At 35.9% G+C, this 16,940-nt stretch overlaps 1 protein-coding gene across 1 annotated transcript in view; it reads right to left on the reverse strand.

Moving 5' to 3' along the window:
- Positions 1-16,940, reverse strand: part of LOC127631838 (uncharacterized) — a 94,050-nt gene that overhangs the window by 51,114 nt on the left and 25,996 nt on the right. The window contains exons 3-4 of the mRNA XM_052110209.1: positions 14,937-15,386; positions 4,005-4,448 (exon numbers count right to left, since the gene is read on the reverse strand). Coding sequence (XP_051966169.1) covers positions 4,005-4,448; positions 14,937-15,361 — 869 coding nt within the window. The 5' untranslated portion in view covers positions 15,362-15,386. The remainder of the gene's footprint in view (positions 1-4,004; positions 4,449-14,936; positions 15,387-16,940) is intronic.

The raw sequence follows: 16,940 nt of genomic DNA on the forward strand, positions 1-16,940 counted from the left end.
AGTCAAAGGACTAAACTCCCCAGGGAGATAAAAAACTGGCACCAAGATGGTTATGCAACTCTGCAAGAACCAGTTATAAAAAACTCTCCCACAGATCCACCTAAGATAACACTCATAACATCTTAAGGACAATAAAACGCAAATCTCTGTCCGCTCCTTGCCTGTATGTTAATGAGGTATGACCCCAAAAGCGGTTTTATCTCCCCCTTGTCTCCTTCTCATGACACCTCAAACTCACCTAAGATCTGCATGTAACAAAATATCACATCTGATGTATACAAATAATGTAACTAGGCATGTTTGGTATTATTCAAAATGTCTCAGTGTGTATGGTACCCTGTTCTCATCCTCAAAACCGATAATATCTGGTAATACAGTTTCTGGCCATTGTTTGGCAATGTTCTTACCACCTGGGTCTTTTATGACCCCAGGACTTCCAAACCTAACCCCTCCCAAAATCCCCTTTGTCTGTTTTCTCTGGTTTGGGTATTTAAGGAGATATGACACATTGTTAATGGAGAAATCTGTAATTCAGATCTCCCACATGGTTTACGGTGTGTAGTTTCTATCAGGTAATGGTAATTGCAATTTGAATTGAAAGGAGTCTGTAGCCAGATCTCCCACGCTTTGCAATTGCATGTAGTTTTGTCAGATATGTCTATTGATTCTTATAATGCTTGTTTATTCTGATCATGTGTGAAATTGGCTTTGATTGATTTAGTAATTTATGATTTTAATCCTACCTGGAAATTCAATTGTAACTATTTGAATTATTCTGTATTCCTCCAAAATCATTTATCACCGGTAGATTCGAGGGACACCTTTTGTTACCGCAAACTTATGTCCAGGATAATGACATTACTGGAGCTTATGAATAGAAGGAAACCACGTAAGACTACCAGTCACTGCTCATCACCATCTTAGCAAGTTGTATGAAACGTGACTAAATAAAACTATCATCTGGTTATGAGCAAGCAGTAGGCGGCCGAATCAGAGGATATTAATAAACCCTGCAACCGCTGACTATGAACAGAACTGGCGATTTTGTGTCCGTAAGATCTATGTAATTAATCGGCCGGCATATGACTCTAAGTGACAATCGGGACCCGAAAGAAAGGATATTGATAATTAAGAGGATTCAGAGTAATCAATAACTTAGGAGACTAAATTAAAAGAATGATCAGAAATCAATTAGAACTTAAATCTAAATTAGAGGTCAACTTAAATTGGAGTAAAATTAATAACTGTTTTAGGTTCAGTGCGCAGAAAAGACAGAACAATGCAGATACCTTCAAAAGGACAATCTATCTATTCAAAGGGTTCCCCTCCGTACCGATAGCTTTTTGAGTGAGAGCTCTTCATCCTGTCCTTTTCCAGCTTTTTACACTGATGTTCAAGTTATGAATGTCCAACTTTAATCAAATAAGAACTGTTGAAGTCTCACAAGCCTGAAGAACAACATTAGGCTACAAAACACAGTCTAAACTGTCTCTGGAACTGTTACTGTTTATTTAATGATGATCTGTGTCTCTATTAAATCAAGCAGTGCAGTTACTGACTGGTTGCTCATATGATGATATAGCTATAATTAAAGATGCATTCATTTTGTTGTAAAACGTGGAACTTTATAAAATAATCAATTATAAAATAAATAATTTATTAAAAGAATTTATGAAATATGCATCACATTTGTTGTTGGTTTAGATGTGTTTATTTCAAATAGTGTAAGGATCTATTATTGGATTGTATTTATATCTCTAAAAAGTCTGACACACCTTTTACAAGAACTGTATTAAATGTATTTCTGATTTGTTTTATCTGATCTGTAGAAATCTGAAATGATCTCATTATTTGGTAACAGAGAGCAGAGGGAAAATACAATAAGAATTGCATTTCTCATTTCCAAATAATTATTTTAAAAAAAGATACTAAAAAGAATTACTGGAATCATTTCTGGAACCGTTAAGGAACCGAAATCGTTAAGAGGAATCATAAGCGTAACCGGAATTGTAAAATTCCTTATATTTCCAGCCCTAAAGGCAGCATAAAGGTAATCTATACAACTGGAGAGGTTTAATCTGCTCTGTGCAAGTACACATATTGTTCTCAAGATTGCAGATGTAAAGATTTATAGGGAAAAAGGAGTTACTTTTTGGTCTGTTCTCACTCAAACCCAATCGTATCGTTCAGAAGACATTGATGAAACCACTGGAGTTGTATTGATTACCGTTATGCTGCATTTATGTCGTTTTTCGTGATGAAAGTTTGGTATATATTTACTTGCATTCTATGGACAAAAACACCTCATACTTCCTTCAAAATATCTTTGTTTATGTTCCACAGAAAAAAGTTATACAAGATTTAAATGACATGAGGTTGAGTAAATAATGAGATAATTATCATTTTTGGGTGAACTATTCCTTTAAGTAGAATTTTGTTTAACCTGAAATATTCAAACAAGTTGATAATTATATCTACTGTATCTCTGAATGACAGTTTGTGTCTTGTATGTGTCATGAGAGTAAACAATCTACAGCTTCATTAAAGTCTGTTGTTTCTTCTGCATTATATCACATCAGTGTGTGCTGATGAAGCTGTTATTATAGAAACACATGAACACAGTCACTCTCTCCACTACACAAACTCTACTAAAACAAAACACTTCGACATACACTCACCTAAAGGATTATTAGGAACACCTGTTCAATTTCTCATTAATGCAATTATCTAATCAACCAATCACACGGCAGTTGCTTCAACGCATTTAGGGGTGTGGTCCTGGTCAAGACAATCTCCTGAACTCCAAACTGAATGTCAGAATGGGAAAGAAAGGTGATTTAAGCAATTTTGAGCCTGGCATGGTTGTTGGTGCCAGACGGGCCGGTCTGAGTATTTCACAATCTGCTCAGTTACTGGGATTTTCACGCACAACCATTTCTAGGGTTTACAAAGAATGGTGTGAAAAGGAAAAACATCCAGTATGCGGCAGTCCTGTGGGCTGAAAATGCCTTGTTGATGCTAGAGGTCAGAGGAGAATGGGCCGACTGATTCAAGCTGCTAGAAGAGCAACTTTGCCTGAAATAACCACTGTTACAACCGAGGTATGCAGCAAAGCATTTGTGAAGCCACAACACGCACAACCTTGAGGCGGATGGGCTACAACAGCAGAAGACCCCACCGGGTACCACTCATCTCCACTACAAATAGGAAAAAGAGGCTACAATTTGCAAGAGCTCACCAAAATTGGACAGTTGAAGACTGGAAAAATGTTGCCTGGTCTGATGAGTCTCGATTTCTGTTGAGACATTCAGATGGTAGAGTCAGAATTTGGCGTAAACAGAATGAGAACATGGATCCATCATGCCTTGTTACCACTGTGCAGGCTGCTGGTGGTGGTGTGATGTGTGGGGGATGTTTTCTTGGCACACTTTAGGCCCCTTAGTGCCAATTGGGCATCGTTTAAATGCCACGGCCTACCTGAACATTGTTTCTGACCATGTCCATCCCTTTATGGCCACCATGTACCCATCCTCTGATGGCTACTTCCAGCAGGATAATGCACCATGTCACAAAGCTCGATTCATTTCAAATTGGTTTCTTGAACATGACAATGAGTTCACTGTACTAAAATGGCCCCCACAGTCACCAGATCTCAACCCAATAGAGCATCTTTGGGATGTGGTGGAACGGGAGCTTCGCGCCCTGGATGTGCATCCCACAAATCTCCATCAACTGCAAGATGCTATCCTATCAATATGGGCCAACATTTCTAAAGAATGCTTTCAGCACCTTGTTGAATCAATGCCACGTAGAATTAAGGCAGTTCTGAAGGCGAAAGGGTGTCAAACACAGTATTAGTATGGTGTTCCTAATAATCCTTTAGGTGAGTGTATATTGTTAACAAGTTAAATATGGCTAATTATGAGTCAAATAAATGATTTTCAAAGGAAGCTCCAAATACAATATAGCAAACTCAGAGCTGTCTTTCCCATCAAGACTCTCACCTCAGTTGTGAGATGTACGGCAGACACTGGAGGAATCCCCTCACTTCACTCTCTTCATCTGACCAGTCTCTCAGCTCTACTGGTTTCTTCTCTGTTTGGAGTTTCAGCACTTCTAGGAGGATGGAGATCTTTCCCTCTGAGAGGTTTATGATCCAGACTGCAGGAGCTGACTGATAAATTGGCTGTAATGGTGGAAGGACACTCCTGCCTGTTTGAGTCTCATAGTCCTTCACATGTGAGTACAGATCCAGCAGGAAATCACATTGTTCAGTCTTATAATAATTATCCTCATCACAGGGGAAAGATGTGTAGCTGCACACAGATGTTAATAGTTCAGTGTATTTTTCTCCTGTATCTGTATCAAACTCTGATGATGCAACGATCAGATTCACCAGAAACTGGAAAGCAGATTTTCTCTTTTCATAAAACATCTCAAAACCGAATCTGTGGAGAAACACACATTAGTATCGATTTAGATACACCAGAAACTGGAAAGTATCTTCACTGAAGTCAAAGGGATCAAATCTGTGGATACAGAGATATAAATATCATGTCTTATGTAAAATACTATGAAATATTGAATATAACTCATTATACTAATATTTATATTTCTTTTACATCTTTACAGTAAATATAATCATATCACAAGTATATTATAAAATAAATGTTGGAATGAAGGACATGAGTGCAGAATTAATAAAAAAAAAAAACACACACACAAAAATTTTGTGCTAAGCAAATGTGGGGTGAACACAAATGTATTTCACTTTAAACTTTTTCTTCTATTCTGGTGTTTGTACTCACATATCCACCTTTTCCTGATGAGCCTTCTGCATTTTAAAATATGGGTGATATTTTCACAATACGCGAGTTAGCATTTGTTATTATACAGTATGTGTGTGTGTTTGTGTATTGTTGTTTGTTTGTGTTTGTGTTTTGTAATTTGATCTCCACATTTAATATTCCTTTACTGCTGTTTCCAACATGTTTAGTTTAATTTCTTTGGTTTGTTTGTTTATAAAGGGGTAGTTTCGCTACCTATTAATGATGAAACCACAGCTCCTCCGAGCACAACTCATCATCATTCATTTGAAAATCACTCAATTATCATTCATAATAAACTTCATTATATTCTCTACTGTTTTACATTGTGTTTAATTGCTGTTGTGTTTCTCTTACAGTATGTTGTAATGCATTTAGAAACGGTCTCTTTGGGGTGCATTAAATTGAAAAGTTAATTTAATTAAAAGTGTTTTCCAGATCAACTTGTTATGTACACAGGACTAATATGATTATATTTTTAGTCTGGTGGAATGAATAAAGTCTGTGCTTTATAATCTTATGTGTTGTTTATTTATGTACTAATATTAGTAAATACTGAACACAATATATATATACACTGTACATTTACATTATAGTGTTTTTTTGTGAGTTACAATTATCACATTCCTCTATTATGATTATACAGACCAAAACAAATATCTATTAAGTATTTATTTTTCATTATCAGTGTTGGCGTAGTTACTACGTTTTACCTTTGAAGGGCATCACAGTCGTGCAATTCAAGTCCTCTCTGTTACAAGCAACAAAATCTCATGGATAGAAGAATTTCTTAAAAAGCATCAAAATCTGTCAAAAAAAATGTATCTTCTATTCTGACTTTTTGGGATTATTCAACATCTGCCCACAGATAGAAAAGTGTATCATGAAATAAAGATGCTGCTGTAAGTAATTTGTGGCCACTTTTCATGTTTTCTTCCATCTTTTTATGGTCGAGACATGCAGAGAATAATGTCTACTTGTTTAATACTAGATGTCTTGTGTGAACCATTTTAGTAACTTTTGGTACTTTCAACACAAAGTGTTTTCTAAATAAATATCTGTAAAAATATTCTGTCTGATGTGTTAACAGTGAGAACACAACGCTAACGGTACATCATTGTACACATCTCATATTCAGAAGTTACAAATGTTTGAGTTGTTTTCTGGCCATATTTGGTCACAATAGTAGAAAACACATGTGATGATCCCGTCTGTATGAATATAAGAGCTGATTTAAGGTCATTCATGAAGAAAATACAGAAAGTTTGACTGTTGTTGTGTTTCTCTTACAGTATGTTGTAATGCATTTAGAAACGGTCTCTTTGGGGTGTAGTAAACTGAAAAGTTAATTTAATTAAAAGTGTTTTTTATATCAATTGTTATGTACACAGGACTAATATGATTATATTTTTAGTCTGGTGGAATGAATAAAGTCTGTGCTTTATAATCTTATGATGTGTTGTTTATTTATGTACTAATATTAGTAAATACTGTACACATTAAATATATACTGTACATTTACATTATAGTGTTTTTTTGTGTGTTACAATTATCACATTCCTCTATTATAATTATACAGTCCAAATCAAATATCTATTAAGTATTTTTTATTGTATTTTTTATTTTTAGTGTTGGTGTAGTTACTACATTTTACCTTTGAAGGGCAGCGCAGTCGTGCAATTCAAGACCTCTCTGTTATCAGCAACACAAACTCATTTATAGAAGAATTTCTTAAACAGCATCAAAATCTGTCATTAAAAAAAATGTATCTTCTATTCTGACTTTTTGGGATTATTCAATGTCTGCCCACAGATCGAAAAGTGTATCATGAAATAAAGATGCTGCTGTAAATAATTTGTGGCAACTTTTTCATGTTTTCTTCCATCTTTTTATGGTCGAGACATGCAGAGAATAATGTCTACTTGTTTAATATTAGACGTCTTGTGTAAACCATTTTTAACAAGTGATTATTATTGCTTGTATTAAATGATTATTGCCAGAAGTAACACCCATAATTCACACAAAGCGTCATAGGACATAGGAAAAAGGTGGTTACATTTAGATAATTTACTTAACTGACCTCACAACATGAGCCAACATAAATAAACCCAGAGTGGTGCAGAATTTATCCTGAGACTCACCTCAGTTGTGAGATGTAGGGCAGACACTGGAGGAATCCCCTCACTTCACTCTCTTCATCTGACCAGTCTCTCAGCTCTACTGGTTTCTTCTCTGTTTGGAGTTTCAGCACTTCTAGGAGGATGGAGGTCTTTCTCTCTGAGAGGTTTATGATCCAGACTGCAGGAGCTGACTGATAAATTGGCTGTAATGCTGGAAGGACACTCCTGCCTGTTTGAGTCTCATAGTCCTTCATATGTGAGTACAGATCCAGCAGGAAATCACATCTCTCATAATTCACAGATGACAACAGTATCTTTACAGTTGCTTCTATGGTCTCTTTCTGGTAGAGAGCAGCTTGCAGACACAAATTTAAGAATAATAATCTCTTTCTTTTTTCCCACAATTCAGATGATTCCTGCTGTGGTTCAGTAAATCTAAACAAGGAGTGAAACGATTCTGTTAGAGATCACAAAGCAGCAAAGAAAACTGTAAATGATCACATCATAATGTTTTAAAGTTAAACAGTAAATACACTAAATTAGCAAACTGTAACATGTCCAACAAACGATCTTCAAATTATCTATATTAGTCAGTTTTGCGGCTTTTTTTCTTTTTGAAAGAGTGTCTACACTGTGTTTGTGTCTTGACTAACATGACTACAAATATTATTAATCTACAGCTGTATTAAAGAGTAATTCCAGGTTAAATACAATTTAAAGGTGACGTTTTTAGGTTTGAAAATTAAAAGAGACCTTTAATGGTCCCTTTAACGGTTCTCCAGCGTGCCGTTTTCAGTGTTTCCATAAGCGCATCTCTGCAGCATTGTTGCTCTCTACTGACTCTACAGCAATAAACACAAGTTTATCTACACTTCTACAAGTGTATTTGATTCCAGATCGAACAATTCTCGAGCTGCTCTTTTGAATCGACAGCACAAAACATATGTGCTTCCGGTGTAGTTCAATTCACGAAATAATTATTCAAAGGAGCCGGTTCATTTGAATCTACAGCGCCACTTCTAGTATAGTCCAGTATATAAGTAATCTTATGCTGATTGTAAGGCGAGGTGCCAATGTATTTGCAGTCAAAGGACCAGACTCCCCAGGGAGACAAAAAACTGGCACCAAGATGGCTATGCAACTCTGCAAGAACCAGTTATAAAAAACTCTCTCACAGATTAACATCTCCACCTAAGATAACACTCACAACATCTTAAGGACAATGAAACGCAAATCTCTGTCCCCCTCCTTGCCTGTATGTTAATGAGGTATGACCCCAGGAGCGGTTTTATCTCCCTCTTGTCTCCTTCATATGACACATCAAACTCAGAAAGAGATATGACACATCGTTCATGGAGAAATCTGTAATTCAGATCTCCCACATGGTTTACGGTGTAGTTTCTATCAGGTAATGGTAATTGCAATTTGAATTGAAAGGAGTCTGTAGCCAGATCTCCCACGCTTTGCAATCGCATGTAGTTTTGTCAGGTATGTCTATTGATTCTTATAATGCTTGTTTATTCTGATCATGTGTGAAATTGGCTTTGATTGATTTAGTAATTTACAATTTTAATCCTACCTGGCAATTCAATTGTTACTATTTGATTTGTTCTGTATTACTCCAAAATCATTTATCACCGGTAGATTTGAGGGACACCTTTTGTTACCGCAAACTTATGTCCAGGATAATGACATTACAGGAGCTTATGAATAAAAGGAAACCATGTAAGACTACCAGTCACTGCTCATCACCATCTTAGCAAGTTGTATGAAACGTGACTAAATAAAACTATCATCTGGTTATGAGCAAGCAGTAGGCGGCCGAATCAGAGGATCTCAGTAAACCCTGCAACCGCTGACTATGAACAGAACTGGTGATTTTGTGTCCGTGAGATCCATGTAATTAATCGGCCGGCATATGACTCTAAGTGACAATCGGGACCCGAAAGAAAGGATATTGAAAATTAAGAGGATTCAGAGTAATCAATAACTTAGGAGACTAAATTAAAAGAATGATCAGAAATCAATTAGAACTTAAAATCTAAATTAGAGGTCAACTTAAATTTGAGTCAAATTAATATAAAAATGGAGTCAGATAAAAATAATAATGGAATGAATTTGTAAAGTGCAAATTAATAACTGTTTTTGGTTCAGCGCGCAGAAAAGACAGAATAATGCAGATACCTTCAAAGGACAATCTATCTATTCAAATGGTTCCCCTCCGTACCGATAGCTTTTTGAGTGAGAGCCCTTCATCCTGTCCTTTTCCAGCTTTTTACACTTATGTTCAAGTTATGAATGTCCAACTTAAATGAAATAAGAACTGTTGAAGTCTCACAAATCTGAAGAACAACATTAGGCTACAAAACACAGTCTAAACTGTCTCTGGACCTGTTACTGTTTATTTAATGATGATCTGTGACTCTATTAAATCAAGCAGTGCAGTTACTGACTGGTTGCTCATATGACAATATAGCTATAACTAAAGATACAGAAGTTTTATTATAAAACGTGGAACTTTATAAAAGAATAAATGATCAAATAAATAATTAATTAAAATAATTTAGGAAATATGCATCACATTTGTTGTTGGTTTAGATGTGTTTATTTAAAATAAGTAAGGATCTCTATAAAGTCTGACACACCTTTTACAAGAACTGTATTAAATGTATTTCTGATTTGTTTTATCTGATCTGTAGAAATCTGAAATGATCTCATTATTTGGTAACAGAGAGCAGAGGGTAAATACAATAAGAATTGCATTTCTCATTTCCAAATAATTATTTAAAAAAAGATACTAAAATAATTACTGGAATCATTAATGAACCAGAATCGTTAAGAGGATTCATAATCGGAACTGGAATCGTAAAATTCCTTAAACTTCCAGCCCTAAATGCAGCATAAAGGTAATCTATAACTTGAGAGGTTTAATCTGCTCTGTGCATGTACACATATTGTTCTCAAGATTGCAGATGTAAAGATTTATAGTGAAAAAGGAGTTACTTTTTGGTCTGTTCTCACTCAAAACCGATCGTATCGCTTCAGAAGACATTGATGAAACCACTGGAGTTGTACGGATTACAGTTATGCTGCATTTATGTCGTTTTTGGAGATGAAAGTTTGGTCACCATTAACGTGCATTGTATGTACAAAAACACCTCATATGTCCTTCAAAATATCTTTTTTTGTGTTCCACAGAAGAAAAAAAATATCATACAAGTTTGAAACTGAGTAAACGATGATAGAATTATAATTTGTTGGGTGCACTTTTCGTTTTAGTAGGTTTTTATTCTTATTTTGTTTACCTTGAATATTCAAATAAGGTGATACGTTTTTCAATGCTATAACAAAAACACATGAACACAGTCACTCTCTCCTCTGGACAAACACAACTTAAACAAAACATTTGTTTGACAATATACAGCATACACAAGTAATATCACTGAATTTCAATGGAAGCACTGAATACAATAAAGCAAACACAGAGCTCTCTTTCCCATCAAGACTCACCTCAGCTGTGAGATGTACGGCAGACACTGGAGGAATCCCCTCACTTCACTCTCTTCATCTGACCAGTCTCTCAGCTCTACTGGTTTCTTCTCTGTTTGGAGTTTCAGCACTTCTAGGAGGATGGAGATCTTTCTCTCTGAGAGGTTTATGATCCAGACTGCAGGAGCTGACTTGAAAATAACCTGTAATGCTGGAGAGACATCCCTACCTGTTTGAGTCTCATATACCTTCATATGCAAGTACAGAACCAGTAGGAAATCACAATTTCCATAGGATATGTAGGAGTATAATGTATCCATAGATGTCTTTGTAATTTCTTTCTGTAAACTAGGCACTTGAAGACACATATCAAGAACCATTAATCTCAATCTCCAGTCCGTCACTTTTAAGTATTCATGTTGGGAAGGTACCCTATACAAACAGAAAGAGATTGTGTTACTCTTGAGGACTAGGATTAATATATTTTAAATAGGATCAGCAACAACAGTATGAAGACAGGAATTATTTGCTAAAGCTGTGTCTCTGTAAAACCATAACATGGAATAACTGAGATGTGCTGAACTGATGAACCAAAAAAAATCTGTCTCTCACCTCAGTTGTGAGATGTACGGCAGACACTGGAGGAATCCCCTCACTTCACTCTCTTCATCTGACCAGTCTCTCAGCTCTACTGGTTTCTTCTCTGTTTGGAGTTTCAGCACTTCTAGGAGGATGGAGATCTTTCCCTCTGAGAGGTTTATGATCCAGACTGCAGGAACTGACTGATAAATTGGTTGTAATGCTGGAAGGACACTCCTGCCTGTTTCAGTCTCATAGTCCTTCACATGTGAGCACAGATCCAGCAGGAAATCACATCTCTCATAATTCACAGATGACAACAGTATCTTTACAGTTGCTTCTATGGTCTCTTTCTGGTAGAGAGCAGCTTGCAGACACAAATCTAAGAATAATAATCTCTTTCTTTTTTCCCACAATTCAGATGATTCCTGCTGTGGTTCAGTAAATCTAAACAAGGAGTGAAACGATTCTGTTAGAGATCACAAAGCAGCAAAGAAAACTGAAAATGATCACATCATAATGTTTTAAAGTTAAACAGTAAATACACTAAATTAGCAAACTGTAACATGTCCAACAAACGATCTTCAAATTATCTATATTAGTCAGTTTTGCGGCTTTTTTTCTTTTTGAAAGAGTGTCTACACTGTGTTTGTGTCTTGACTAACATGACTACAAATATTATTAATCTACAGCTGTATTAAAGAGTAATTCCAGGTTAAATACAATTTGAAGGTGATGTCTGTAGGGTTGAAAATGAAAAGAGACCTTTAATGGTCCCGTTAACGGTTCTACTGTGTGCAATATTCAGTGTTTCTATAAGCGCATCTCTGCAGCAATGTTGCTCTCTACTGACTCTACAGCGATAAACACAAGTTTATCTACACTTCTACAAGTGTATTTGATTCCAGATCGAACAATTCTCGAGCTGCTCTTTTGAATCGACAACACAAAACACATGTGCTTCCGGTGTAGTTCAATTCACGAAATAATTATTCAAAGGAGCCGGTTCATTTGAATCTACAGCGCCACTTCTAGTATAGTCCAGTATATAAGTAATCTTATGCTGATTGTAAGGCGAGGTGCCAATGTATTTGCAGTCAAAGGACCAGACTCCCCAGGGACACAAAAAGCTGGCGCCAAGATGGCTATGCAACTCTGCAAGAACCAGTTATAAAAAACTCTCTCACAGATTAACATCTCCACCTAAGATAACGCTCACAACATATTAAGGACAATGAAACGCAAATCTCTGTCCCCCTCCTTGCCTGTATGTTAATGAGGTATGACCCCAGGAGCGGTTTTATCTCCCTCTTGTCTCCTTCACATGACACCTCAAACTCACCTAAGATCTGCATGTAACAAAATATCATATCTGATGTATACAAATAATGTAACTAGGCATGTTTGGTATTATTCAAAATGTCTCAGTGTGTATGGTACCCTGTTCTCATCCTCACAACCGATAATATCAGGTAATACAGTTTCTGGCCATTGTTTGGCAATGTGCTTACCACCTGGGTCTTTTATGACCCCAGGACTTCCAAACCTATAACCATCCTAAAATCCCCTTTGTCTGTTTTCTCTGGTTTGGGTATTTAAGGAGATATGACACATCGTTCATGGTGAAATCTGTAATTCAGATCTCCCACATGGTTTACGGTGTAGTTTCTATCAGGTAATGGTAATTGCAATTTGAATTGAAAGGAGTCTGTAGCCAGATCTCCCACGCTTTGCAATTGCATGTAGTTTTGTCGGGTATGTCTATTGATTCTTATAATGCTTGTTTATTCTGATCATGTGTGAAATTGGCTTTGATTGATTTAGTAATTTACAATTTTAATCCTACTTGGCAATTCAATTGTTACTATTTGATTTGTTCTGTATTACTCCAAAATCATTTATCACCGGTAGATTCGAGGGACACCTTTTCTTACCCCAAACTTATGTCCAGGATAATGACATTACTGGAGCTTATGAATAAAAGGAAACCATGTAAGACTACCAGTCACTGCTCATCGCCATCTTAGCAAGTTGTATGAAACGTGACTAAATAAAACTTTCGTCTGGTTATGAGCAAGCAGTAGGCGGCCGAATCAGAGGATCTCAGTAAACCCTGCAACCGCTGACTATGAACTGAACTGGCGATTTTGTGTCCGTGAGATCTATTTAATTAATCGGCCGGCATATGACCCTAAGTGACAATCGGGACCCGAATGAAAGGATATTGAAAATTAAGAGGATTCAGAGTAATCAGTAACTTGGAAGACTAAATTAAAAGAATGATCAGAAATCTATTAGAACTTAAATCTAAATTAGAGGTCAACTTAAATTGGAGTCAGATTAATATAAAAATGGAGTCAGAAAAAATAATAATGGAATTAATTTGTAAAGCGCAAATTAATAACTGTTTTTGGTTCAGCGCTCAGAAAAGACAGGACAATGCAGATACCTTCAAAGGACAATCTATCTATTCAAAGGGTTCCCCTCCGTACCGATAGCTTTTTGAGTGAGAGCCCTTCATCCTGTCCTTTTCCAGATTTTTACACTGATGTTCAAGTTATGAATGTCCAACTTAAATGAAATAAGAACTGTTGAAGTCTCACAAGCCTGAAGAACAACATTAGGCTACAAAACACAGTCTAAACTGTCTCTGGACCTGTAACTGTTTATTTAATGATGATCTGTGACTCTATTAAATCAAGCAGTGCAGTTACTGACTGGTTGCTCATATGACAATATAGCTATAACTAAAGATACAGAAGTTTTATTATAAAACGTGGAACTTTATAAAAGAATAAATTATAAAATAAATAATTAATTAAAATAATTAATGAAATATGCATCACATTTGTTGTTGGTTTAGATTTGTTCATTTAAAATAGAGTAAGGATCTCTAAAAAGTCTGACACACCTTTTACAAGAACTGTATTAAATGTATTTCTGATTTGTTTTATCTGATCTGTAGAAATCTGAAATGATCTCATTATTTGGTAACAGAGAGCAGAGGGAAAATACAATAAGAATTGCATTTCTCATTTCCAAATAATTATTTTAAAAAAAGATACTAAAAAGAATTACTGGAATCATTTCTGGAACCGTTAAGGAACCGAAATCGTTAAGAGGAATCATAAGCGTAACCGAATTGTAAAATTCCTTATATTTCCAGCCCTAAAGGCAGCATAAAGGTAATCTATACAACTGGAGAGGTTTAATCTGCTCTGTGCAAGTACACATATTGTTCTCAAGATTGCAGATGTAAAGATTTATAGGGAAAAAGGAGTTACTTTTTGGTCTGTTCTCACTCAAACCCAATCAGTATCGTTCAGAAGACATTGATGAAACCACTGGAGTTGTATTGATTACCGTTATGCTGCATTTATGTCGTTTTTCGTGATGAAAGTTTGGTATATATTTACTTGCATTCTATGGACAAAAACACCTCATACTTCCTTCAAAATATCTTTGTTTATGTTCCACAGAAAAAAGTTATACAAGATTTAAATGACATGAGGTTGAGTAAATAATGAGATAATTATCATTTTTGGGTGAACTATTCCTTTAAGTAGAATTTTGTTTAACCTGAAATATTCAAACAAGTTGATAATTATATCTACTGTATCTCTGAATGACAGTTTGTGTCTTGTATGTGTCATGAGAGTAAACAATCTACAGCTTCATTAAAGTCTGTTGTTTCTTCTGCATTATATCACATCAGTGTGTGCTGATGAAGCTGTTATTATAGAAACACATGAACACAGTCACTCTCTCCACTACACAAACACTACTATAACAAAACACTTGTTTGACAAATATTGTTAGCAAGATAAATATTGCTAATTATGAGTCAAATAAATGAATTTTAATGGAAGCACCAAATACAACAAAGCAAACACAGAGCTGTCTTTCCCATCAAGACTCTCACCTCAGTTGTGAGATGTAGGGCAGACACTGGAGGAATCCCCTCACTTCACTCTCTTCATCTGACCAGTCTCTCAGCTCTACTGGTTTCTTCTCTGTTTGGAGTTTCAGCACTTCTAGGAGGATGGAGGTCTTTCTCTCTGAGAGGTTTATGGTCCAGACTGCAGGAACTGACTGATAAATTGGCTGTAATGCTGGAAGGACACGCCTGCCTGTTTGAGTCTCATAGTCCTTCACATGTGAGTACAGATCCAGCAGGAAATCACATTGTTCAGTCTTATAATCATTATTCTCTTTAAAGGGGAAAGATGTGTAGCTGCACACAGATGTTAATAGTTCAGTGTATTTTTCTCCTGTATCTGTTTCACACTCTGATGCTGCAACGATCAGATTCACCAGAAACTGGAAAGCCTTTTCAAAGTCCACCATGTCAGAGATGATAAAGGGTTCAAATCTGTGGATACAGAGATATAAATATAATTTCTTGTGTTGAAAAATATGAAATATGGCATATAACTCATTATTATAATCTTTATGATTCTTATAACTTTATTTTCTTCTATTTTGGTGTTTGTACTCATATATCCCAATTTTTACTGATGAGCCTTCTGCATTTTAAAATATGGGTGATATTTTCACAATAACTGTGTTAGCATTTGTTATTATACAGTATGTGTGTGTGTGTGTGTGTGTGTGTGTGTGTTTTGTAATTAGATCTCCACATTTAATATTCTTTTACTGCTGTTTCCAACATGTTTAGTTTCATTTATTTGTTTGTTTGTTTATAAAGGGGTACATTTGCTACATAGTAATGATGAAATCACAGCTCCTCCGAGCACAACTCATCATCATTCATTTGAATATCACTCAATTATCATTCATAATTAAATTCATCATATTCTCTACTGTATTACATTGCATTGTGTAAGTTTGTGGTATTTATCACTTGTTTTTGAATGTTTAAAAAGTTGACTTGGAGATTATAAGTAACTTTTGTGACTTTCAACCAGAGCGTGTGAGCAAAGCGGAGCAGTGTGACACTCCGCTCAATAACCCGCTCCATGCGTGTGCGCTCCATTCACAGCCCAAGCGGATGCTCTTCTCAATACCTCTCACTGGTAAAAAAACCATTCGCTCAAATCCCACTCCGACATTAAAATTCTCTGTAGTATACATGGTTCTAAACACGTACATGGGGGTAAATAAAGTGGCCCAAGAAACTGCCCCTTTGCCCACATGGGCTGAGGTGCCCTTCTGAGTGAAATATAGACTATAGGCTGACATTTATTAAATTATCAAATGATTAGTAACGTACACGTCTGAAATTATTTGACCATTCGAATATATGTTCGAATCATATGCAATCTAAATGAATGTGGTTATTTATATAATAATTATTATATTAGATAGCATGTGCCCCCTTTGTTTTTCCTTGATATTTTTAAAGCATTATAAAGTCAATCTGGATATTATATGCATCAAACGATCATGTCTTGTGCATGCACTCTTTATATGTACAGCAAGGTTTAACCATGGATTTGACAAACAAAAAATATTTGTCCTGCATAAAGTGAGATTTTGTCCAATATATACAGGTGCTGGTCATATAATTAGAATATCATCAAAAAGTTGATTTCAGTAATTCCATTCAAAAGTGAAACTTGGATATTATAGACCAATAAGACCAATACAAAAAAAGGATTAATGTTGGCCAACTGAAAAGTATGAACATGAAAAGTATGAGCATGTACAGCACTCAATACTTAGTTGGGGCTCCTTTTGCCTGAATTACTGCAGCAATGCGGCATGCATGGAGTCGATCAGTCTGTGGCACTGCTCGGGTGTTATGAGAGCCCAGGTTGCTCTGATAGTGGCCTTCAGCTCTTCTGCATTGTTGGGTCTGGCATATCGCATCTTCCTCTTCACAATACCCCATAGATTTTCTATAGGGTTAAGGTCAGGCGAGTTTGCTGGCCAATTAAGAACAGGGATACCATGGTCCTTAAAC

This window comes from Xyrauchen texanus, chromosome 38 (genome assembly GCF_025860055.1).
Source record: "Xyrauchen texanus isolate HMW12.3.18 chromosome 38, RBS_HiC_50CHRs, whole genome shotgun sequence".
NCBI classification, from domain to species: domain Eukaryota; kingdom Metazoa; phylum Chordata; class Actinopteri; order Cypriniformes; family Catostomidae; genus Xyrauchen; species Xyrauchen texanus.